Genomic DNA, 26,778 nt, shown 5'->3' on the forward strand with positions numbered 1-26,778 from the left:
GCATCAAATTTTCGGCTTTCTTTGTCCGGAGGTGGGGCGTTGCCAGATGTATGTGAATTTGCTCTCTTGCGAGCTGCCCCTACTACCACGGAGTCAGGTGGTAACTGCGAAGTAATAAACACTGGGTCTGTGGGTGGTGGTTTGTATTTCTTATCCACCCTTGGGGTGATGGCTCTTGATTTTACGGGCTCTTCAAAAATTTGTTTTGCGTGCCGTAACATCCCTGGTAGCATTGGGAGACATTGATATTGGCTGTGTGTAGCCGAGAGGGTGTTAAATAAAAAATCATCCTCTATAGGATCGGAATGCAGTTGGACATTGTGGAATTCTGCTGCCCTAGCCACCAGTTGCGAGTATGAGGTACTGTCCTCTGGCGGTGACGGCTTTGTGGGGTATGACTCGGGATCATTGTCCGGCACTGGGGTGTCATACAGGTCCTAAGCGTCTTGATCCTGATCGTCATGACTTATGGTAGTTTGCGCTGGTGAGTGCATTTGTGGCGGTGTTTGTGCCGGCGATGCCTGTGGTGGAGAGGGCGGAGGCGTGACTTTTTTAACCACTTTGGCTTGTGGTTGTGCGTCATCCTTTGGAAGTCCGATCCTTCTTTTCCTCATGATTGGGGGAAGGGTTGATATCTTCCCTGTGTCGTGCTGGATGTACAGTCTCCTTTGTGTGTAGTCCGATTCTACACTTTGGAGCTCTTGTCCAAATCTGTGCATTTGGCCACTTATTCCTTGTTCCTCTGAGTAGGATGAAGGTGTGGTATTTTTCGGCGCCGAGAGAGAATCTTTTTTCGGTTTCGGCACCGACAGAATTTTTGTTCCTTTCGGCATGGATTCTCGGTGCTGATGTTTTTCGGTGCCGGTATCTTGTTTTTGTCTCTCGGAGCCGCTTTCTCGGCTCCGAGGTTGCTCCATGGCGGTCCCTCGACCGGAGTCGGGTGTCTTCGCTATGGGCGTGCCCTTTTTCGGCGCCTTCGACGGGTCGCCTGTTTTATGGGTCGAGCCATGGCCTGTTGGCAGTGGCGTCCCCTGGGCTTTCGGTTTGTCGATGGATTTACTTTTCGACGTCTTACTCACAGTTTGTTGCTGTTGTTCGACGTCGGAGTCTCCGGATTCTGATTCCGGAACCGAGAATGTTTCCTCTTCCTCGTCGAAACGTTGTTTTGTCGACGTGGACGCCATTTGTTGACGCCTGGCTCTTCGGTCCCGGAGTGTTTTTCTGGACCGGAAGGCTCGACAGGCTTCACAGGTATCCTCCTTGTGCTCGGGGGACAAGCACAAGTTACAGACCAAGTGCTGATCTGTATAAGGATACTTACTGTGACATTTTGGGCAGAAACGAAACGGGGTCCGTTCCATCGGCTTCGATGTCGCACGCGGTCGGGCCGACCAGGCCCCGATGGGGGATCGAAACTACCCCAAAGTCTTCCGATGATCGGTGTCGATGTACCTAACTATCCCGATACCGAACGGAACAATACCGACGCTTTCTTCCGAGATTGTGACTAACTTTCCGAACCGAAACACGGAGCGAAAAGGAATACGTCCGAACCCGACAGCGGAAAAAAACAATCTAAGATGGAGTCGACGCCCATGCGCAATGGAGCCGAGGAGGGAGGAGTCCTTCGGTCCCGTGACCAAAAAGACTTCTTCGAAGAAAAACAACTTGTAATACTCCGAGCCCAACACCAGGCAGCGGACTGTGCCAAACATGTGTATCTGCAGCAACATATGCCATCGAACAGGGTATTTCACTCTTTCCCCACTGAGTTATGCTCAGATAGATGAGAATGATGGAAGTCAGATAAAACCAGTCAGAGAATCTCTCCTCTTCAGAGGCTTTTAAACCCCACACGCACACACACACACACACACACAGTGGTTGGTATTTTAAAATATATAAGTATTTATTATAACCTCCCTGTCTGTAAATCGAGCAGTAGAATGACTAACTATAATAAACAACTCAGCAATAATTAAATATATTAGGGCAAAGGTTAGATAAGCCCCATATATTTCATCACACATCCCTAAATAGTCTAAAAACCTACACAAGTTATAACCAGCTGTCTAGCATAGCACAGCTATATCAGTACATCAAAATATGCCAGGTCATGTAATGCCCTCCAGCGTACCCCTACGTGCTGTCACACCCACAGCTGTAACATCGCATATCAGCAGCCTCCCGGGCACCGCTCCGTGTGGCTAACCCCCATCTCCGCACCAATATCTTATATGCCTGGAGCGTACCCTGCTGTGCAATGAGACCTGAAGTTGGAAATTCATATATAAGCAACCGTGCCATGTGTCAAACACCCAGTGACAGCATCTTAAGTACCTTGATTATTCATCTTGCTCCATGGAACTGGGCGGTGTAGCTCATGCCCGTCTCCCGGGCAGTGAACGATGCTTCTTGCCCAGCAACCAAGCCTACTGACACTTTTCTTCCTTCTACCTACAAGGTGGAACCCACAAGGTAATTAATCCTTGCAGACACATTCAGCCGCTGTGTTTGTCAAGGAGCCTCAGAGAATGGAAATTTACCTTCTGCGGCCTGTTTCTGCGAGTTTGCAATTGGGCACCCACTATATTAACTGCATCTTTTGAAGGAGCGGGGAATGCAAAAAGATCCCTTGCGCGTCCCTTTCTTTGCCCATATATCCTTTTAGCCACTTACTAAAATGGGGACTGTGATACCCATTGTAGATCAAAAGCACGAATCTACATTTCAAGGCCTTAAAATCTGGTACACATAGGAAGACATTTTGGAGCGTAGATTAATTTAATGCGTGTCTGTGGTTTTCACTGCACCTAAGTTGACTTCCCACTGGCTGGCATTGCTACTCCTCTGAAAATACCAATTTGATCAATCTCTTCCAGTTTCTGAAAGCGCTCATCCGCGCTTTATGAGAATGTGAGGTTCAGCGCCCTGTTGTGTTACCTTCACAGTAACTGGAGAACAGTTGTGGAATTCCACACCTAGAGATGTCTCGTGGACCCCTGAGCCTTCAAAAGCTAATTGGAAAATGTGCTGGTCTCTCCAGGCCACCTCTCTACCACCAAGCAACCTTGAGTGATGGGTAGGCAAGAGGTTAACAATGTTTCTGCACTTACCACTGATTTCAGTCTATCCATCCGCTATTCGGGCACTGATTGCATTACTGTAGCATTGACATTATGTGGAAGGAACGCAGTGATAAAATTCAGTGTTTTCTTGGAGCGATTCGCATTCAGAAATTCATGGCAAAGAGTGGAAGAATCATAAAGACAAACAAAAGTCAAACAGCAGCATAAAATCAATCCAACTCCTCATGTGCAGACAGTTCAGCTTTCTTTTCCAGCTTGGACACCTGGAAAAGAAAATGACCCATCATTAGGTTGTCGCAAAGGTTTTAGTCATTCTTCATGTCTATTGACATCACTGAGATCCTTAGCGTGTTTGGAAATACTGTTCAGGGCATTGAATAACATGCTAACGCATGTTTTCCCTACATGCGCAATAGAGAATAGGGTTCGCCCCTACGAAACGTCATGTCAGCAAATAGATGCACTCAGTGAAATGGGTTTCACCGACGTGCACAGGGTGTCATTCATTGGTTCATACTGTTTTAACCTAAGCAAAAAGAACAGTGATTACATGAGTGATGCATTGCCAGAGACCGATTTTGTTGACCACCAAGAGCCGCAGTTTAAAGTGAGTTGCTGACATTTAGCTGCATGGATTCTGATTTGAGGGGCTTTCTACTGTTGTGTCTGTGAGCACAGCGGGGGCAAACATAGTTTTTGTGACATTTGGGAGTGCAATTGTGTGAAATTGCAGATGTATGGCAGGGAAACCATGTAATAACCACCGACTAAATGTAGGACACAAAGCAACTAAGCTGGCTGAGATAGAATCCTTGTCTGAACCAGGCCAATACTCCTCTGACCAGCCACAGGTTGGGGCATAATGTGTGATTCTGGCTTGGCCTGGGGTGCTCTGCTGCACTGGGAAGACCCCTGGAGTGTGGGTCTTGTTAAGATTTGTTCCACTGCCCTGACTGTATCCACCATTACAAGGCATCTGAGGCACCTCTAAAAGTAGGTTGTTCATTCATGGATTAAAAGGGGCCTTCTTCAGGACACTTTACCGGTAGCAACCTAAATACTCAATAAAAAATTATGGTTGGACTTCACTCTTGCCTTTAGTGTTCAACAACTGCTTAAGGTATTTTATCATAGCATAGGCATGTGCTGGGCTACTGAAAAGTAGGCTGGGGCCTGAGGCGATGGTCCAGCCGGGTACGTGGAACTCTGGCTGCGCCAAAGAGCAAACGAGCACAATACGCCTTAGAAACGCCACAAAAGAAAGGCCAGGCAGTTGGCTACTGCAGTGATTAATTTGCACAGGCGGTTATTTTTTTTTAGGGCCGGCACTTATTTTTCTGCCTCAAGCATTTACTGCGTACAAAAGACAAATATTGGAAAGACTGACGAAGAGAAAAACTAAAAATCGTCACAAAGGGAGAAAGCGGAAAGCTGCGAGAGTGAGCCGGAGGGGCAGGGAGTGGCTGTAAATGGACCAAAGAGGCCCGAGATGGCTTCAGGATTATGCTGTCTATGTAGTCCGTGCTCGCACATTTAATTGCAACAGCCGCGTGTTTCAAAAGAGAGCTTAGGGCACCGGCACGTTTTTATTTACAAATTAAGCACTGGGCTACTGTACCTGCTCATCGATGCACCGAAACTGCCAGGGCCATGCGGTGTTATAAAGGAAGGGTCGGAGGTCAAATCGGTTGTCATCCGGGCTGTAGCTCTCCGCGTGATAGGAAGGTGTGAGCGTTGTCATTTTGTGCCTGTTCATGGAGTAGGATCTGAAAAAATGCTTCACCTTTTCTGCCACCTAGTGGACAAAGTACAGAAGTTCAGGCTAGCAGGTTCTCACTGTAGAACTGCGAGGTATGCAATACAATGTTTACTTTTCCAGATTTAAACACGGTAGGCACGATGTGACGTTCAATATAATAATATCGACCTGTTCCTCAGCAGTACCCACAGATACATAATTGGAGTTACACGTTTCTTATTTCAAAGAGAAATTAAGGTCACATCCAAATGTGCTTCCATGTTAATTCCTGTTCGAGTCAACCCGCCTCCTGCAACAATAACAATAGCTGACCAACCACTGAATGAGGTAACAATGACACCCGAGGACAGGGCAGGAGAGGGTTGGGATGCAATCAGGGGCAGGACAATACACAAAGGGGACACGTGCAGCATTATGAACTGAGTACGAATCTAATTTCTTGTAGAACAGTCTCACTCAGTGGGGATGAGTCTCACGAGCTGCTGCTCAGTGTCGGGACTTGGAGTATTGTCTCGCGCATTCTGAGACCGTGTTCCAGGATCCCATCAGCTGTTGCTTTGCAGAGCAGAGTCAATATATCCAAAACATGTTGCACTAACTGAAGTACTTATGATGAACCAATGTACCAAATATAGATGGCAGAACAGATTTTAAGCAATGTAACCAACACACGATGCCCCAGCAATCAATGTTAATTTGTATGCCACTTTATAACGTATCAAAGTAACAATAAGAAATGCCTTATAATGAAAATGTCACTTACCCAGTGTACATCTGTTCGTGGCATCAGTCGCTGAGATTCACATGGTATGCATGAGCTCGCCATCTGGTGTTGGGTCGGAGTGTTACAAGTTGTTTTTCTTCGAAGAAGTGTTTTCGAGTCACGGGGCCGAGTGACTCCACCTTCTGTGCTCATTGCGCATGGGCGTCGACTCCATCTTCGATTGTTTTCCCCGCAGAGGGTGAGGTAGGAGTTGTACTATAGTAATAGTGCCCGCGCAATGAAAAATGTAAGTATGTACCTATTAAAGGATTAAGTAATATATATACAAATGTACAAAATTGAAGGTAACTTCTGAACTGCTACAGGCTTCCGGGGAGGTGGGTGGGTCCATGTGAATCTCAGCGACTGATGCCACGAACAGATGTACACTGGGTAAGTGACATTTTCAGTTCGATGGCATCTGTCGCTGTAGATACACATGGTATGCATAGACTAGTAAGCAGTTAGTTCCCCATAAGCGGTGGTTTAGCCTGTAGGAGTAGAAGTTGTCTGAAATAGAGTTCTTAATACAGCTTGACCTACTGTAGCTTGTTGTGCGGATAGCACATCTATACAGTAGTGTTTGGTGAATGTGTGAGGCGTAGACCAAGTGGCTGCCTTACATATTTCTTGCATTGGGATGTTTCCTAAAAAGGCCATTGAAGCACCTTTTTTCCTTGTTGAATGTGCCCTGGGAGTAATGGGCAGTTGTCTTTTTGCTTTAAGGTAGCAGATTTGGATGCATTTAACTATCCATCTGGCTATACCTTGTTTTGATATTGGGTTACCTGCATGAGGTTTTTGGAATGCAATAAATAGCTGTTTAGTTTTTCTGATGTTCTTCGTTCTGTCAATGTAGTACATTAATGCTCTTTTGACATCTAATGTATGTAGTGCTCTTTCAGCCACAGAATCTGGCTGTGGGAAGAATACTGGTAGTTCTACCGTTTGATTTAGATGGAATGGAGAAATAACTTTTGGTAAAAATTTTGGATTAGGTCGTAGGACGACCTTATTTTTATGTATTTGTATAAAAGGCTCTTGTGTTGTGAACGCTTGAATTTCACTTACTCTTCTTAGAGATGTAATGGCGATGAGAAAGGCAACTTTCCAGGTGAGGAATTGTATTCCGCAAGAGTGCATGGGTTCGAAAGGTGGGCCCATGAGTCTTGTTAGAACCACGTTTAGGTTCCATGAAGGAACAGGTGGTGTTCTTGGTGGTATAATTCTTTTAAGCCCTTCTATGAATGCTTTGATAACTGGTATCCTATACAAGGAAGTTGAATATGTAGTTTGCAGGTATGCAGATATTGCTGCAAGATGTATTTTAATAGAAGAGAAGGCTAGCTTTGCTTTTTGTAAATGGAGCAAGTAATTTACTATATGTTTTGGAGTTGCCTCTAGTGGTTGTATCTGATTATGATGGCAGTACCAAACAAATCTTTTCCACTTACTTGCGTAGCAGTGTCTAGTGGATGGCCTTCTGGCCTGCTTTATGACTTCCATACACTCTTGGCTAAGTTGTAAGTGTCCGAATTCTAGGATTTCAGGAGCCAGATTGCTAGATTCAGCGATGCTGGGTCCGGGTGTCTGATCTGTTGGTTGTGTTGCGTTAACAGATCTGGTTTGTTGGGCAGTTTGATGTGTGGTACTACAGACAGATCTAGCAGTGTTGTGTACCAGGGTTGTCTTGCCCACGTTGGTGCTATTAAAATGAGTTTGAGTTTGTTTTGACTCAATTTGTTTACTAGGTAAGGAAGGAGAGGGAGAGGAGGAAAAGCGTAAGCAAATATTCCTGACCAGTTCATCCATAGGGCATTGCCTTGGGATTGCTTGTGTGGGTATCTGGACGCGAAGTTTTGGCATTTTGCGTTCTCTTTTGTTGCAAATAAGTCTATTTGTGGTGTTCCCCAGAGTGTGAAGTAGGTGTTCAGAATTTGTGGGTGGATTTCCCATTCGTGGACTTGCTGGTGATCTCGAGAGAGATTGTCTGCCAGCTGATTCTGGATCCCCGGAATAAACTGTGCTATTAGACCAATTTGATGGTGGATTGCCCACTTCCATATTTGTTGAGCTAACAAGCTTAACTGCGTTGAATGTGTTCCTCCTTGTTTGTTTAGATAATACATCGTTGTCATGTTGTCTGTTTTGACAAGGATGTATTTGTGGGTTATGATTGGTTGGAAAGCTTTTAGTGCTTGAAAAACTGCTAATAATTCTAGATGATTTATATGCAGTTTTGTTTGATGTATGTTCCATTGTCCTCTTATGTTGTGTTGATTGAGATGTGCTCCCCACCCTGTCATGGAAGCATCTGTTGTTATTACGTACTGTGGCACTGGGTCTTGGAAAGGCCGCCCTATGTTTAAATTTATACTGTTCCACCATAGAAGCGATAGGTAAGTTTGGCGGTCTAGCAACACCAGATCTAGAAGGTGACCCTGTGCTTGAGACCACTGTGAGGCTAGGCACTGTTGTAAGGGCCTCATGTGCAGTCTTGCGTTTGGGACAATGGCTATGCATGAGGACATCATGCCTAGGAGCTGTAGTATTGTTCTTGCTTGTATTGTTTGGTTTGGAGACATGTGTTGAATGACCCTGTTGAAATTGTGGATCCTTTGTGGAGTTGGCGTTGCTACTCCTTTTGTCGTGTCTATTATGGCTCCTAGATATTGCTGTACTTTGCTTGGCAGAATGTTTGATTTTGCAAAGTTGACGGTGAACCCTAGATTGTAGAGGGTTTGTATGACTTGATTTGTGTGGTTTGAGCATTGTGTGAGCGAACTGGTTTTGATTAGCCAGTCGTCTAGATACGGGAACACATGTATTTGCTGCCTTCTGATGTGTGCAGCGACTACTGCTAGGCATTTTGTGAATACTCTTGGAGCGGTTGTTAAACCAAAAGGCAATACTTTGAATTGGTAATGTATTCCTTTGAATACAAACCTTAGATATTTCCTGTGTGATTGATGTATTGGTATATGGAAATATGCGTCCTTGAGGTCTAGGGTTGTCATGTAGTCGTGTTTTCTGAGCAATGGTAACACTTCTTGTAGTGTGACCATGTGAAAGTGGTCTGATTTGATGAATGTGTTTACTACCCTGAGGTCTAGAATTGGTCTCAGTGTTTCGTCCTTTTTTGGTATCAAGAAGTACAGTGAATAAACTCCTGTGTTTATTTGTGTGCTTGGTACTAATTCTATTGCATTTTTTTGCAGTAGTGCTTGAACTTCTATCTCTAGAAGCTGTGAATGGTATTTTGATAAATTTTGTGATTTTGGTGGTATGTCTGGAGGGAATTGCATGAATTCTATGCAATAACCATGTTGGATAATTGCTAGGACCCATGTGTCTGTAGTTATTTTGTCCCATGCTTCGTAATATTGATGTATCCTCCCCCCCACTGGTGTTGTGTGGGAGGGGTGAGTGACGTGTGAGTCACTGCTTGTTGGTAGTGGTTTTGGGGCTTTGAAATCTTCCTCTATTCCTAGGAAATTGCCCCCCTCTATACTGGCCCCGAAAACCTCCCCTGTACTGTCCCTGGTAGGTGGGCGGTGCGGACTGTGAGGTGCTAGCTTGTGTGGCCTGACCCCGAAACCCTCCTCTAAAAGGTGTTTTGCGGAAGGTGTTATAAGATCCTCTGCTCTGCGGGGAGTAGAGTGCGCCCATGGCCTTGGCAGTGTCAGTGTCCTTCTTGAGCTTTTCTATGGCTGTGTCGACCTCCGGACCGAACAGAAGTTTCTCGTTTACTGGCATGTTAAGCACTGCCTGCTGAATTTCTGGCTTGAATCCAGACGTTCTGAGCCATGCGTGCCTACGGATGGTAACCGACGTATTAATGGTTCTTGCGGCCGTGTCTGCTGCATCCATGGAGGAGCGTATTTGATTGTTGGAAATGTTTTGACCCTCCTCAACAACCTGTTTTGCTCTTTTTTGCAGATCTTTTGGGAGATGTTCAATGAGATGCTGCATCTCATCCCAGTGGGCTCTGTCGTATCGCGCTAGCAGCGCTTGTGAATTTGCGATGCGCCACTGGTTTGCTGCTTGGACAGCAACCCTCTTCCCGGCTGCATCGAACTTCCTAGTTTCTTTATCTGGGGGAGGTGCATCCCCAGAAGTGTGTGAGTTTGCCCGTTTTCTGGCAGCCCCTACCACCACAGAGTCTGGTGGCAGCTGAGAGGTGATAAATACGGGGTCCGTAGGAGGCGCCTTATACTTTTTGTCCACCCTAGGCGTCACTGCCCTACTTTTAACTGGCTCCTTGAAAATGTCCTTTGCATGGCGTAGCATGCCTGGGAGCATCGGCAGGCTTTGGTAGGAGCTGTGGGTTGAGGAGAGGGTGTTAAATAAAAAATCATCCTCTACTTGTTCCGAGTGTAGTTCCACATTATGGAATAGTGCTGCTCTAGCCACCACTTGTGAGTAGGCTGTGCTGTCTTCCGGTGGTGATGGCCTAGTTGGGTATGTGTCTGGGCTGTTATCAGACACTGGTGCGTCGTACAAGTCCCACGCATCCTGATCTTGGTCATCGTGGCTCATGGCGGTGTGAGCTGGCGAATGTGACGGGGTGTAAGTTGGCGAAGCCGGAGTTACAGGTGGAGGCGAGGGAGGAGGTGTTACCTTTTGTGCTGTTTGTTGCTGAGGAGTAAACTGAAGCGTTCTCTTTCGTTTGACAGGTGGAAGGGTACTGATCTTCCCAGTCCCCTGCTGAATAAAGATACGCTTTTGCGTGTGATCCACGTCAGTGGATTGCAGTTCTTGTTCAAATCTATGTTTCTTCATTTGAGAAGACATAGAATGCTCTTCAGTGTAGGAGCCAGAAACAGGGTCTGATGTCGCTTTTTTCGGCTCCGAAAACCCTGTCGATTGTTTTTTCGGCTCCGAGGTAACCTTCCTCTTTTTCTGTGCCGAAAATTCTGGGCCTCTATGGTCTTCGGCGCCACTGTCTCGGCGTCGATCCGTGTCGACACCGAACTCTCGGTGTCGATGCTTCTGTTTAGCACTCTCTCGGTCTCGAGGAGGCTGCGTGCCGGTGTCTCGACCGGAGTCGGACGATCTCGACACTGAATGGGCCTTTTTCGGTGCCGATTGTTGGTCACCGAGAATTTGGGTGGAGCCATGGCCGGTTGGCAGTGGCGTCCCCTGGGCCTTCTTTCCTTTTTTAAGGTTTGATCTCGACGTCTTACTCACAGTTCTTGTAGAGTGTAGCTCGTCGGAGTCTGAATCCTGGATGGAAAAGGATTCCTCCTGTTCCTCTTCTGTCTCGAACTGTCGACGCTCTTTTGGCGTGGACGCCATCTGCAGTCTTCTCGCTCGACGGTCGCGCAGAGTTTTTCGGGACCGGAACGCCCGACAGGCCTCACAGGATTCTTCGCTGTGCTCGGGTGACAGGCACAGATTACAGACCGAGTGTAGGTCCGTATAAGGATATTTGTTGTGGCATTCGGGGCAGAATCGAAACGGGGTCCGTTCCATCGGCGTTGTCCTCCACGCGGTCGGGCCGACTAGGCCCCGACGGGGTGCCGAAATCTACCCCGAAGGGCACCGAAGCGCTTCGATGTTCAACGCGTCGTCGTATGTGTCTATCTCTAACCGGATCGCAACGATACCGTCGAAAATCTTCCGTCTTCAGCTATCTTTCCGTTCCGAAACTCGGAGCGACAGGAACACGTCCGAACCCGATGGCGGAAAGAAAACAATCGAAGATGGAGTCGACGCCCATGCGCAATGAGCACAGAAGGTGGAGTCACTCGGCCCCGTGACTCGAAAACACTTCTTCGAAGAAAAACAACTTGTAACACTCCGACCCAACACCAGATGGCGAGCTCATGCATACCATGTGTATCTACAGCGACAGATGCCATCGAACGTCATGGTTACTTTGGAATGCTGAATCAATAGAACCAACACATGATGCCCCAAAAATCAATGTTACTTTGTAATACTGTCAATGTAACTAATATGTCCTAAAACAAACATTACTTTTAATGCTGTAACAAAGTAACACATGCCGTACACGTCATGGTTACTTTGGAAGGCTAAATCAATATAACCCATATACTGGGCCCTAACCCTTGATGTTACTTTGTAATGCCAAGTCGGTGTGAATAATGTCCTAAAGATCATGTTTGCAACAAGATACAGCCCCAGTTCTAATGGCTTGTATATGTTTATGTACTTTTGTGAGGCTTTTTGGGGGGGTTCTGGAGCAGTCGGTGGCTATTAGGCAGTATCCTGTGTGATTATACTAGTGGACTCCACCTGGATCGCCAAGCTTCCCCCTTTATGCCTTTGACTCTTTCAGGGTAGTACCGGTGGGTAGTTAAGGCTTGTTAAGGGCAGTCGGTAGGGTTAAAACTCAGATTCAGCATGATAAAACAAACTCCAGTGCTTTGCTTTATAAAACACTTAATTAACATGTAAGTAAGAGAAAACTGTTAATTTGAAAAACACAATCAAACGTCTATAAAGTCTAACACCTTCTGGGGCCGAGACACAACCCCAAGCGCATTATAGTTGCTTAGGGCTAGGTGGCTATCGCCAGCTTCACAGAACTGAAACTACCATCTTGTGCAAAAACCACAACCACCCCCCCCACCCTTAAACAGGGTCCAAATGGATCCTACTATTCTCCAGACCATCTGTGCAACACGCAACCCTGTAGCAGGCGACCCACATCAAATATTGTCTTGAACAAATCACAGCAAGGAAACGTGCATTAAATCCACAACTGAGGTCATGCTTGCCGCTCCTAATTCTAACAAAGACACCTATGTAACTCTGGCCAGTAATCTCCATCTCAGTGGCTTCTGAGACCGAAGAATACTGAAAGTGAGAGGTAAAACATTCTAAAAGCACCTGAATTAGAAACACAGAGGGAACATGAGGCACTGAGAACACAAGGGCAGTTAAGATTACCGCTAAAAAAAAACTGCAAGGATGTGAGTGTGCTGAACTAAATAATGCCCCGAAGGCCAAATGTACAATTTAAGCAGTCACAAAAGTGCTTGCATACCAACTATATGCGACCAACATTGTAATTTGCAAATCGAACTATATACAAATAAGTTGAATTATAAAATAAGGAATCCCAGTGAGTCGCAGAACGACCTACCCAATAAATATTAATTGGGAAGGTCGTACTTTGCAACCATCTGTGACTGGCTGCAACCAAAGATTTGAGCCCTGCAAGGGACAGAAAACCACCATCCCTGTGACAGTATCCCAAAATGGATGACATAAAACAAATAGGACTTAACTGTGTGTTCATGCAATGAACTGTGGCGCATAGAGCACTGCCAGTAAGAAAATCTTGTTATCACTTCCTGGATTACGCAGGACCTTCACTTTTCCCAAACACTTGGTGCTGCCAGATTTCCCCTGGCGCTGGGCTCTAACAACTAGTTAACTGCACCATCCACTACAGTGAAGAAAGATGGCCTGGGATGAGGTGTCTCGTAATGCTGGCTTTTGTTGCCCTTGGAGAGACAATATGTGCCACACTCGGCTCCTTCCTCTTCTTTGAATTTCTTTTCTATGAAAAGATTATCATACTTACAACAAAAAAAAAGTCTTGCAAACATCTGGTTCGGAAAACACTACTTTTGCTGAGTTTATATTTGTGATATGCTGCATTATGTAATATTTGTAAACCCACAAATGCATCTGTACTTTTGCCCACGATGCAAATTATGCCGAAATATTAATTATGCAAAAATGTGCTATCTATGGACCACAGTGCAGATGTGCAGCCCTCAATCTACCATCTGGTCCTCATTATCTGATTTTTGGGCAACAAGATGTGCTCATTCTCACCTGTCTTGGTGAACAAATGTGCGCCCAGGTGTTGACGAGTTTGCAGAACATGCTGTATGGTCCAGTCCTAGAAACCTTCCTCAGCTTACCGTAGACCGAGAGCTCTGTGTACGTCATCCCCATGTCTGCCTGAGTAGAAACGAAGAGGTGGCACAGGTGAGTCAGGATGACTGACGATAGAAAACTGTTCAAAACTAGGCCACGGGCTGTTACTACCGGGGACCACTTTGGTTTCTCTGCCATAGTGCACTCTGGGGCTTCCTCAAGGATGGGCAAGCAGCACAGGCTATTTGGCAAATACAAAGTCCTAGGTTCTGGTAATCGAGCAACAAAGAAACATTAAATAATTACCACGCTCTAGAGGTACATCCGCAATACTTCCGGGCACGGAGGGGGTGGGGTCATTAAGTCATGAGAGGCTGGACCACTGAATATTTATAAGCACCCAAAAAAGGTATCCCTCATGTGATATATGTGATGTCTGTGGATTAATGCAAACCAAAAACTGAGAAACGACATTGGAGGAAGCCAAACCATGGAAAACCAATTTTAAGGAATGACAATTTTAAGGTACTACAAAACAATCGAAAATTAAAGGAAACTTAGTTAAATTAAATTAAAGGAATATTACATTCAACTTATGTAGAGTTTAGGACTTCTGTAGGGTTTTGGGCTTAGGGGTGGGTAATGTTTAGAGCGATGAGAGGTTTTCATGGGTTAGGAATAATTGGATTTCGGGCATAGAAAGAGGTTTTAGGGTTCAGAGATGGATGGAGTGTGTGAGGGGGTTTTCAGGGTTCACGGATGAGTGTTGTTTAGGTGTGTGAGGTATTTTTAGGTTTCAGGGATAGGTGGAGTAAATGTGTTGAGGGTTTTTATAGTTCATGAATGGGCAGCGTTTAGGGCTGGTGAGGGTTTGTAAGGTTCAATTATGGGTATTGGGATGGTGAAGACTTTTTAGGGATCAGGATGGGGTATCGTTTAGGGTGGTGAGGGGTTTTAAGGATTCAGGGATGGGTGGAGTTTACATGTTGAAAGGGTTTTTTTTAGGATTCAGGGGTGAGTTGTTTATGGTGATGACGAGTTCTTAAGAGTCATGGATTGCTGGTGTTGAAGGCCAGAAAGGGTTTTTAGGGTTCAGGGATGGGTGGGGTTAGGGGCAGTGAGTTATTTTATAGTTCAAGAATGGTGGATTTTTGTGGTAGAAAGAACTTTTAGGGTTCGGGATGCGTGTGGTTTAGGCGGTGAGAGGCTTTGGAGGCAGGGATGATGGTGTTTTGGGGATGTGAGGGGTCAGCGATTGATGGTGTTTACAAGTGGTGATAGGTCAGTAAATTAAACATATTTAAACTGTTTGACAATGTAAAATACATAAATATGAAATAATGCCCCCTGAAGTAATGCATGGAAATACATTTCTCAAACAAAAGTGGTTTTGAAAGTAAAACCCACAACCATTGCATCTACACTTCAAAGATAAGCATTCAAAAGCCAATTTCTATGAACTGGTTTCTATGAAAAAGTAAATGCCATTCATTCTGGAAATTTCAATTAAAGAGTTTAGATTAAATGGTTTTTCAGTAATGGTATTCCATGAGATTGTTTGGCTATGGAAACACCTGCAACCGTGATTATGCCTAGTAGTACAGAGTACAGAGACAAAGCAGAATGATCAAATCCACTAGTCAATTAATCATTTTTTTTTTTAGTTTTTTTTTTTACACAGTATTTTTTCAAAGTCATTTTTTATAGTAATAATTTAGCAAAAAGGCAGTTTAACATGAAGATCATACACTTAATCACACTGAAGAATTCACAAATAATGTCGTCACAACATACAAAATAATGTGAAAAATGTCAGTGTCCTGTCACCAATCTATGTGACCAAAACAAATACAATTAAGAATCATTTTCGGTTCCAAAGGCTCATAATAAAGGGTACGGTCAAAGCTTTGTGTAGTTAGATCGTACAAATGATAATTAAAAGAAGATGCTCGCTCTTGTTTAGCGGATGCCAAACTGGAATATAATAGATCTTTCCGCTAGCTTCCACAGAGATTGTTTGCTCAATTTCCCTGGTTAGCGAGGTCAATGCGATTCGACCCCTTTAAGTTCCAGGGTCTCCTCAGGACAGGGAACTGGTACGGCCTATTATCAAACAATGCGGAAGGAACAACTGTGCTTTCTAAGGGACATGTTCCACCCGATGCCCTTTGTTCATTGTCGCAGATGTGATGCTCCTATGGAGATGGTAACTGAGTTGTGGTGGCAGCAGGTAAGGGAAGAGCAAGTCTCTCAAGCCAGTTACAGGGATCTAAGCACTTCCTTCCCCCGTTCTTGCAGGAAATTATGGACAAAAGAAAGGGTCAGAGCAGGGAAGGAGGATCTCATGTTCCCACATATCACTCTCGTGTCTCTGTATTTTAATTTACTTAATTCTCAAAACCATGAACGAGACACCAGAGGATGCTGGAAGCCTGTGCTCGGGTTTATCAGTGAAAACAGTCTGAAAATGTGAATTCTGGTGTGAGCCAAACACCTATCATGGTAAACCAGTGCTAGATTAAATGTTTAAAACCATAACTGAACCCCTCCTCTCCTCAGTGTAGTCTTCCGAGGAACTGGGGAATATTTATGTCGAAATGGCCATAACATGCACGTGTGGAATCAATGTGATCTATTTAAAGTTCTCAAAATAAAGAATTATGCTTCAGTAGCGTATAGTATTTCAAATGGATGCATGGATCTAAAGTATCCGTATTACACAGCGAGAGGTGAACTCTAGCAGATGAAAAGCAGTCCTGGACAACATATAAGAGACAGGACTGAGCTCTATAGACAGCTGGCTGTAAATTGGTATTGGTTAAATCCAAAGATGGGCAAGCAATAAAACATTCTGTGACATTCCAATTAAGACACACTGCACTGAGAGGTGACAGACAACACATTGTTTCTTTCATCCTCTCCGTCCTTCCTCACTTTTGATAATTGCCAATAAATAAACTAACAAAAACACACTACTGCAAAGAATAATGGGAAATCGTTAGGTTACCTCGTCGGTTTGAGACACTAGTCCGTCAGCCAGCGGCTCCAACTCTGCGGTGGGCGGAGCCACCAAAATGCTGCAAAATAAATACAGTGTAGGTTACGGCAAAGATTGTGTAACACCACCTGTGGCAGTATACAGACGCAGGTTATGAAATTCTCCGTTAACTTTCTTATTTCAAGTTATTGCACTTTGAAATACTACAAATGACTCCATATTCAATGTTGCTTTACTAAAGATGCTTCTTTATGTCTTGTTCTGCACAACACTGTGCTGCCAAGTATAGAGTATATCTTATTACATATCTTCAACTATGTGTGATATGATTTTATGGATAAGAGTCTACATAGGCATGAAGTGAGACAGGGCTATTGGATAACTGAGAGAGTCATTTTGCAGACATATTTGGTAATTCGAGCAACTTGTAGATTCCTTCTTGTATGCAGACACTGGAAACCTTCATCCTAAATCACCATTGTTTCTTCAGAGATCAGAACTTATGGACAGCCTGGAAATTCACTGATATAAAGGTCCATGTGGGTCCTTCCAATAAAGATTCTTTCCCTTGTGACTGTAGGTCTTTGGGCAAGGCTTCTGATTAAACTATCTGGCAAATAACATTTTAAAATGGATTCCTCAGAATAGCACATTTATTGAGGGCTTCAAAGCAGAGATTATCATAAAAAAGGATCATTCTAACTTATTGAGGCATCTGTGGTCCTCCAAAAGTTTTTGACATAATGGCCCTCATTACGATTCTGGAGGTCACTAGACTGCCAGACTTGCGGATGGTGGCCAGACTGCTGCCAATGTGGTGGTCCAAGTGCCATATTTCAACCCTGGCGGTCGGACTAGATGGGACCGCCATCTTCACCAGGATCAAGGATCCCAGTGGCCTGGCGGTGGTCCTAATCGACTAGTGCTGCCCTGGGGATTACAACCTCATACTCCACCAGCCATTTGATGGCAGTAGCACAGTCATGAAAAGGCTGGCAGAGAACGGGTGCAGGGGCATATGGCATGGGCAGTGCAGGCCCCCCCCCCCCCCCCGGCCAGAACCCTCGCAATGTTCACTGTCTGCTTTGTCTGCTTTTGGGGGGGAATTGTGTGGAGGAAAAGGAATTTGAGGCGGGAATTCAAGTTTATAGCGGCCATTATTTGTTGATATTGGCCACAAGTGGTTAGCCATCTTTGCTTCAGGCCATTAGCTCAGGCCTGCCTACGCAAGTGCGGCCGTGGCACGGTCAGACCGGCTGTTTGTATGGTAACTGAGCCTCCGCTTCCTTTATTTGTATACATATTCACTGTGGCGTTTTTATAAAAAAGGAAACTCTTTGGGAGACTTGTGTGGATAAAGTTTTTTGTGAGGCAGTTGAGTGTGAGTACCTGTGGCGTGTTACGGAGAAAGTGGGATTGGGCCCCATATATATGGCATGGGTTAAACTGTTATATACTGACCCGGGTGCTAGAGTACGCACAGGAGGTACTTTGTCGGGAACCTTTTATAGGGGCACCCGGCAAGGCTGCCCTTATCACCCTTATTATTCGCTGGAGCCTACGGTGGCCAGGCTCCGCCGTGTGCTACACCCCTGGGGAATTAAAGTAGGGGACGGGGACATCAAACATGTGGTGTCCCTATATGCAGATGATGCTCTGATAATATATGCACAACCCCGTGGCCTCTGTTCCTGTGCTACTGCTCCTTTTCCAACTCTTTAGTGAGGCGTAGGCCTATTTGTTAATGTCCGTAAATCCAAACTGTTGCCTCTTGGTGGCTTGGTTGGGCCACAGTCTGCACCGCTCCCGGAGCTGGGATGCCCATGGGCCGGGGAAGGTGTACAATATTTGGGGGTCCGACTCACCTACAAGAAACAAACATTTCTTGATTTAAACACGCGCAGAGTACAGTAAGGGTTGAGGGCCTCAATCTGGTTCTGGAGCAACCTCCTTTCATTCTTGATGGGTAGGGCGGCAGTCGCAAAGATGGTGGTGCTTCCCAAAAGCCTCTACAACTTACAAAACACGCTGTAGGAGATACCCCAGAACAACTTTGTGGAGACAGATAGTTTGATTCTTGACCTGCTATGGAACCATAAACGAAAGCATATCGGGCTCTCGATGCTTAAACAGACATGAGGGCGAGGGGGACTTGAAATCCATAATGTGGAGCTGTATTATTTCACGGCTCAGCTACAGTACGCAGTCCAGTGGTTCAACGAGGATAAAAACTGGGAAAAGGACCTTTTGCAAGACTCCTACTGGAATATCACACTCCCAGAGCTCCTTATGCAAGGCTCCAGGATGACTGCAGGACCCCTCCAACCCCCCGGTACCCCCCATTACACAAGTTTGCTGAATCTGGGAGTGTGTGTGGTTAAAAGAGTTATAGAGCATGCCCCTTACCCACAAGATACTCCACTCTGGTCACTACACCCATTTGCTCAACTACCTGAAGTGATATCTATGCAACGTTGGAGAGCCGTCAGATGTGAATTCCTAGATTTATTCTTGGGTGGCCAATTTAACACATGGGCGGATGCAAGAGACTCATTTACACTAGGACCTGGACAATATCTCCAATATGCTAAGATATGGCACAAGAAATATGGCCTTGTTTCCCTGAGGAAGCACCACCCTCGCAGACCTGAACTGCGTTACTCGCCCTGGCAGGGGCTCGAAGACTGATTTAGCATCTTTATCACACGTTGAGAGCAGATCTGCCCAAAATTGTGCCCAAAGCACAAGCAAAATGGGAAGACACACTGGGCGTTTGACTCACTACCCGTGACTGGGAGCAGATCCATGAAGGAGCCTGCACGGTGAGCTTCAATGCACAATTTAGGCTAATACAGTACAACTTTACGCATCAGACATACCTAACACCTACCACCTTACAGAAACTATATGCTGCTTGCTCATCCCAATGAGCTTGCTGTGGATCCCCTGTAGCAGAATTTTTACATGTGGTGTAGCGATGCGCAATGATTGTGCCCTACTGGACGGGAGCACTGGAAGTTTTAAATAAGGCATCAGGGTGGGACGTTTCACATGATATGCGAATGGTGATAGTGGGTCATACTGTGTCCCCAGCAAAAAAGAAACTCAGCTGTTTCCTTCTGTGGGTCTACTGCTGGTGAAGAGGCGTATCGCCATCAGGTGGATGAGTGCACAGCCCCCCTGACTAAGACACCTGGCTCAGAGATATGTTAGAATAGGCAAAAGCAGAATAACTGAGAATGAAACACGTGCAGAAAGATGAATGACTAGCGCACGATTTGGCAGCTTGGGCACTGATGTTGACAGAGCTGCGGAAGGAGAGGGAGGCGGAAATAGCTGGTGATGACACCGGAGGTGAGACGAGTTAGAAATTGAACATGAGACATACTGTGGGTGAAGGGTTATGTGCAGTCTCATTTCAATCAATGTGTTTCCTCATGATATGCGCTATCTTTAAATCTGTATCGGACTACTGCCTCTTGTTGAGATCCCGCTGGTCTCTCTACGGACCCCTATGACACATCTAGATACTGTAGTCTGTAATGCTTACGCAGCATGAGGGGGTGGGGGATGTTAGGGAAATGTTCAATATTCAAGTATTGTGACGAGTTATATTTGTAATGTATATTGGACAAATGAAGTTAAGATGCTGATCATTGCTCATTTAAAAATCAATTAAGGTATTAAAAAGTTTTTTGTGTGGAGGAAAGGGAATTCAAGGAGGAATTGAAGTTTTTAGTGGGCATCTTTTGTTGTCATTGGCCACGAGTGGTTAGCGCGCTAACATCTTTGCTTCAAGCCATTAGCTCCTGGCCTGCCTACTTGAGTGCGGCCGTGGCATGTCTAAGACAAGCCCATCTGTGCCCGTCCGCACCCGAACGGGCCCAGGAGCCAGGGATGCTGTTCCTCATCCGGCAGGTAGGCTTGTTTATTCCGCCCCAGTATTGTATGCCCTAAGTCCCCCTTTATTAGAGGCTGGTAGCTATTCGCTTGACATCCCCTCAGGGAAGAGTCATTGTTCACACTGCCCCTTTCAGTTTACCATCTCATGTTCCAAGCTCCTAGTTTTCACTAATAGGCCATTAGGTCATAGCAAAGATAATGACAGCATTTTATATAACCATATGATACTGGAGAAAGAATCTAATTATGTTTGATGTAGATTCTTTAGTTTAAACTGTTGTTCCTTAATTAAACATCAACATGTTTAACTTTTTAATCGACCAGAACCCCGATGCCAAGTTTCTTAGTGAAACATGGTTAAATTATACTCAGGCCCGGATATTGCAGCAGCTCTCCCGGCTGGCTATTGTATTTCTCATGTTGATCGCACAGATAGAAAGGGTGGTGGAATTGCAATCACTTTGAAAAGATAAGTTTGCATGTAAGATTGAGAAACGTAATATTCCAGACTGTGAGGCTTTGCTGTTCTCCATTGCTCTAAGGAAGAAATTTACTAAGTCTGGAGCTTTAATCTACCGTCCTCTGGGTATGGTGGGTAACTAGTGCTCAAATATTATTGAAGGGCTAGCCCCAGCTATCTTTAAATATGTTAACTTTACTTTTCTTGGAGATTTTATTATACATTCAGAGGATAAAACTTGTACTACGGCGAGGTCTTTAATTGAGATTTTTTCTGCCTTAGACATTAAGTTGATTAGTTATTCCCCTACTCATAAAGCTGGACATCTGCTGGACTCAACATTCACAAATCTGGAAATGGTACAGAAGGACAAGCCTATGCCTTGGACATGGTCTGACCATCTTGCAGTTCCCTGCTCATTTCGAATAGTTTCTATGCCACAGTGTCAGGAAAAGAAGTCTGTCTCCTCTAGCGGAAGTTTAGCAAAATTGGATATATCTCAGTGAATGCTATTCTTGAGGTGAACCCCCCTTTGCTCTGTGACTCGGTGGTATTAGATACACCCGTGATTGTCAATTGGCTCAGATCCTCTTTAGACACCTTAGTACCTATTACAACTAAGAGGCACCTTAGATCCCTAGCTCCATGGTACAATGAATCTCTTATTAAAGAGAAAAAAATCATGCAAACAGCTAGAGAGAACATGCCGTAAAACTTATAATAACGAAGATAAAGTAATCTATAAGAATGCCTTAAAGTTTTACCGTAAAATCTGTTGTGAAGCGAAAGCCATATACTTCACGAATAAAATCACTGCCACCCAAAACTGTCCTAAGACTCTTTTTAGTGAGAGCCTTTTCGGATCTTACAAACTTGGTACCAGTTACTCCTCTCTCTCAAATGCAGTGTGAGGAACTTGCCGAATTTTTTTTTTTCTATCAAAGAAGTGGATGATATTAAGGCTTTCTTTTCCAACACAGCTGAGGTTACCTTTCTTACAAGTATCCCTAAGGTAGATACTAGACTGCTGGAGTTTCAGCCTTTGGACGTGCCATCTTTTAAGGCCATCCTGTCATCCATTAAATCAATCAGTCTCCTCACTGGATCCCGGCCCTCCAGATATAATGGGGAAGGTTTCCCATCAAGGTATGGAGCGGATTATCCAACTATTATATCAATCCTTGGCAGAGGGTGTGGTTCTGAAAATCTGGAAAACTGCTTTGGTCAACCTCGCTACTGAAAGAACCCAATGTAGACCCCATTGTATGGTCTAAATATAGGCCTATATCTTTGTTGCCCATCTTTGCTAAAGTGTTAGAAAAACATGTGAAGATACATAGAACAGAGTGAGATACTCCACCCTTCTCAATCTGGATTTCAAGCAGGTCATAGTACCGAATCAGCACTCCTGTCCATCATGGAGTTTTTGAGGCATCATTTGGACGAAAGCGGTGCTGCTGCACTGTTTTCGTTAGATCTCAGTGCAGCATTTGATACTGTTAACCATAATATGCTCCTAAGAAGACCAGAAGGAATGGGCAATCACACCTTTCAGGTGCATACTAACCAATATATGCCAAAAATATTCTCTCTAGCTTCAGGTGTGCAACAGGGATCCACTCTGAGTCCTCTGTTTTTCAACTTGTATGTCAGACCTTTGGCAGACATTGTGGAAAACTGTGGCCTCACTTTTTTAGTATACACAACTGTTGTATAACTGTCATCTAAGGAGAACCAGAACATCACAGCTTTGCCTTCTTGTCTTGCTCAAGTTTCAGCATGGATGGGCGCAAACCTCCTAAAGTTAAACTGAGACAAGATGGTGGTCTTGTTGATGGGTAACCCTTCCATCCATTGGGGCACGCACTTGTGTCCTTCATCTCTGGGTAAATGCAGATAATCCTGTCGCTGTCATAAAGAATTTGGGAGTCTTGTTGGATCACAAACTTACTGAGTCAGCAGATTAACAAGGTAGCTGCCACTTGTTTTGGCATACTGAAATGTCTCAAGAAGATTCTCTACTGCCTTTTTACCTCATCTCAGAGAACCGTGGTACAAGCCTTAGTTATCTCCAGGCTGGCAGGGAGGCAAAATCATTACTTAAACGCCTCCAGACTGTGCAAAATACTGCTGTATGATTTTTGCTCCACCGGTCTAAGTTTTCGGGTACTGTCAGTTTGTTTAGGTCCCTCCACTGGCTTCCCATTCAGCGGCGGGTGCAATTTAAGGCCTGGTGCTGCGAGCACAAATGCCTACTTAACACCGGACCCATTTATTTGAGATCCTTGAGGTTTGGATATTTCCTGAAGCACCCGCTGTGGTCTAGCCATCTGAAGCTGGCTGTGATTGCTAGAATTAGAAAATCCTGCCAAGGAGGCCGTGCATGTTCTTATTTGGGGTCAAAACTCTGGAATAACTTGCCTGCAACATTGAGAGAATGTGATTCTCTCTTTGCATTCCGGAAAATTTTGAAGACTTGTGTAGGAAGTTGGCTCTGTATGCACTATTTCAAAGTAAGGAATAGTATGCACAGAGTCCAAGGGTTCCCCTTAGAGGTAAGATAGCGGCAAAAAGAGATAATACTAATGCTCTATTTTGAGGTAGTGTGGTCGAGCAGTAGGCTTATCAAAGGAGTAGTGTTAAGCATTTGTTGTACATACACACAGGCAATAAATGAGGAACACAAACTCAGAGACAAATCCAGCCAATAGGTTTTGTTATAGAAAAATATATTTTCTTAGTTTATTTTAAGAACCACAGGTTCAAATTCTACATGTAATATCTCATTTGAAAGGTATTGCAGGTAAGTACGTTAGGAACTTTGAATAATTACAGTAGCATATATACTTTTCACATAAAACACAATAAGCTGTTTTAAAAGTGGACACAGTGCAATTTTCACAGTTCCTAGGGGAGGTAAAGTAATGTTAGTTTTTGCAGGTAAGTAAACCACCTACGGGGTTAAGATTGGGGTCCAAGGTAGCCCACCGTTGGGGGGTTCAAAGCAACCCCAAAGTCACCACACCAGCAGCTCTGGGCCGGTTAGGTGCAGAGTTCAAAGTGGTGCCCAAAACGCATAGGCTTCAATGGAGAGAAGGGGGTGCCCCGGTTCCAGTCTGCCAGCAGGTAAGTACCCGCGTCTTCGGAGGGCAGACCAGGGGGGTTTTGTAGGGCACCGGGGGGGGGGGACACAAGCTCACACAAAAAGTACACCCTCAGCAGCACTGGGGCGGCCGGGTGCAGTGTGCACACACGCGTCGGGTTTCCAATGTAAATCAATGGGAGACCAAGGGGTCTCTTCAGCGGTGCAGGCAGGCAAGGGGGGGGGCTCCTCGGGGTAGCCACCACCTGGGCAAGGGAGAGGGCCTCCTGGGGGTCACTCCTGCACTGAAGTTCCAATCCTTCAGGTGCTGGGGGCTGCGGGTGCAGGGTCTTTTCCAGCCGTCGGGATTTTAGAGTCAGGCAGTCGCGGTCAGGGGGAGCCTGGGGATTCCCTCTGCAGGCGTCGCTGTGGGGGCTCAGGGGGGACAACTTTGGTTACTCACAGTCTCGGAGTCGCCGGAGGGTCCTCCCTGAGGTGTTGGTTCTCCACCAGTCGAGTCGGGGTCGCCGGGTGTAGTGTTGCAAGTCTCACGCTTCTTGCGGGGATTGCAGGGGTCTTTAAATCTGCTCCTCTGTAACAAAGTTGCAGTTTTTTTGGAGCAGGTCCGCTGTCCTCGGGAGTTTCTTGTTCCTCTTGAATCAGGGCAGTCCTCTGAGGATTCAGAGGTCGCTGGTCCTTGTGAAAGCGTCGCTAGAGTAGGTTTCTTTAGAAGGCAGGAGACAGGCCAGTAGGACTGGGGCCAAAGCAGTTGGTGTCTTCTTTCTTCTTCTGCAGGGGTTTTTCAGCTCAGCAGTCTTCTTCTTCGGTAAGTTGCAGGAATCTAAATTCTTAGGTTCTGGGGAGCCCTTAAATACTAAATTGAAGGGCGTGTTTAGGTCTGGGGGGTTAGTAGCCAATGGCTACTAGCCCTGAGGGTGGGTACACCCTCTTTGTGCCTCCTCCCAAGGGGAGGGGGTCACATTCCTATCCCTATTGGGGGAATCCTCCATCTGCAAGATGGAGGATTTCTAAAAGTTAGAGTCACTTCAGCTCAGGACACCTTAGGGGCTGTCCTGACTGGCCAGGGACTCCTCCTTGTTATTCTCATTATCTCCTCCGGCCTTGCCGCCAAAAGTGGGGCCGTGGCCGGAGGGGGTGGGCAACTCCACTAGCTGGAGTGCCCTGCGGTGCTGGAACAAAGGGGGTAAGCCTTTGAGGCTCACCGCCAGGTGTTACAGCTCCTGCCTGGGGGAGGTGATAGCATCTCCACCCAGTGCAGGCGTTGTTACAGGCCACAGAGTGACAAAGAAGGCACTCTCCCCATGTGGCCAGCAACATTTCTCGAGTGTGGCAGGCTGCTAGAACCAGTCAGCCTACACGGGTAGTTGGATTAGGTTTCAGGGGGCACCTCTAAGGTGCCCTCTGGGGTGTATTTTACAATAAAATGTACACTGGCATCAGTGTGCATTTATTGTGCTGAGAAGTTTGATACCAAACTTCCCAGTTTTCAGTGTAGCCATAATGGTGCTGTGGAGTCCGTGTTTGACAGACTCCCAGACCATATACTCTTATGGCTACCCTGCACTTACAATGTCTAAGGTTTGGCTTAGACACTGTAGGGGCACAGTGCTCATGCACTGGTGCCCTCACCTATGGTATAGTGCACCCTGCCTTAGGGCTGTAAGGCCTACTAGAGGGGTGACTTATCTATACTGCATAGGCAGTGTGAGGTTGGCATGGCACCCTGAGGGGAGTGCCATGTCGACTTACTCGTTTTGTTCTCACCAGCACACACAAGCTGGCAAGCAGTGTGTCTGTGCTGAGTGAGGGGTCCCTAGGGTGGCATAAGATATGCTGCAGCCCTTAGAGACCTTCCCTGGCATCAGGGCCCTTGGTACCAGTTACAAGGGACTTATCTGGATGCCAGGGTGTGCCAATTGTGGAATCAAAAGTACAGGTTAGGGAAAGAACACTGGTGCTGGGGCCTGGTTAGCAGGCCTCAGCACACTTTCAATTCAAAACATAGCATCAGCAAAGGCAAAAAGTCAGGGGGTAACCATGCCAAGGAGGCATTTCCTTACACAACCCCCACCCCCAAACGAAAGAGGATGAGACTAACCTTTCCCAAGAGAGTCTTCATTTTCTAAGTTGAAGAACCTGGAAAGGCCATCTGCATTGGCATGGGCAGTCCCAGGTCTGTGTTCCACTATAAAGTCCATTCCCTGTAGGGAGATGGACCACCTCAACAGTTTTGGATTTTCACCTTTCATTTGCATCAGCCATCTGAGAGGTCTGTGGTCAGTCTGAACTAGGAAGTGAGTACCAAAGAGGTATGGTCTCAGCTTCTTCAGGGACCAAACCACAGCAAAGGCCTCCCTCTCAATGGCACTCCAACGCTGCTCCCTGGGGAGTAACTTCCTGCTAGTGAAAGCAACAGGCTGGTCAAGGCCATCATCATTTGTTTGGGACAAAACTGCCCCTATCCCATGTTCAGAGGCATCTGTCTGCACAATGAACTGCTTGGAGTAATCTGGAGCTTTTAGAACTGGTGCTGTGCACATTGCTTGTTTCAGGGTGTCAAAGGCCTGTTGGCATTCTACAGTCCAGTTTACTTTCTTGGGCATTTTCTTGGAGGTGAGTTCTGTGAGGGTTGTCACAATGGATCCATATCCCTTCACAAACCTCCTATAGTACCCAGTCAAGCCAAGGAATGCCCTGACTTGAGTCTGGGTTTTTGGAGCTACCCAGTCCAGAATAGTCTGGATCTTAGGCTGGAGTGGCTGAACTTGGCCTCCACCTACAAGGTGTCCCAAGTAAACCACAGTTCCCTGCCCTATCTGGCATTTGGATGCCTTGATAGAGAG

General features: G+C 45.7%; 1 protein-coding gene across 1 annotated transcript in view; it reads right to left on the reverse strand.

Annotated features, from left to right (window-relative positions):
* Positions 1-1,884: 1,884 nt before the first annotated feature.
* The window catches only part of NADSYN1 (NAD synthetase 1), a 154,966-nt gene continuing 130,072 nt past the window's right edge, over positions 1,885-26,778 (reverse strand). The window contains exons 18-21 of the mRNA XM_069221909.1: positions 16,479-16,548; positions 13,427-13,555; positions 4,708-4,884; positions 1,885-3,352 (exon numbers count right to left, since the gene is read on the reverse strand). Of these exons, the coding sequence (XP_069078010.1) occupies positions 3,299-3,352; positions 4,708-4,884; positions 13,427-13,555; positions 16,479-16,548 (430 nt within the window). The 3' untranslated portion in view covers positions 1,885-3,298. The remainder of the gene's footprint in view (positions 3,353-4,707; positions 4,885-13,426; positions 13,556-16,478; positions 16,549-26,778) is intronic.

Source organism: Pleurodeles waltl, chromosome 3_1 (genome assembly GCF_031143425.1).
Source record: "Pleurodeles waltl isolate 20211129_DDA chromosome 3_1, aPleWal1.hap1.20221129, whole genome shotgun sequence".
Lineage (NCBI taxonomy): Eukaryota > Metazoa > Chordata > Amphibia > Caudata > Salamandridae > Pleurodeles > Pleurodeles waltl.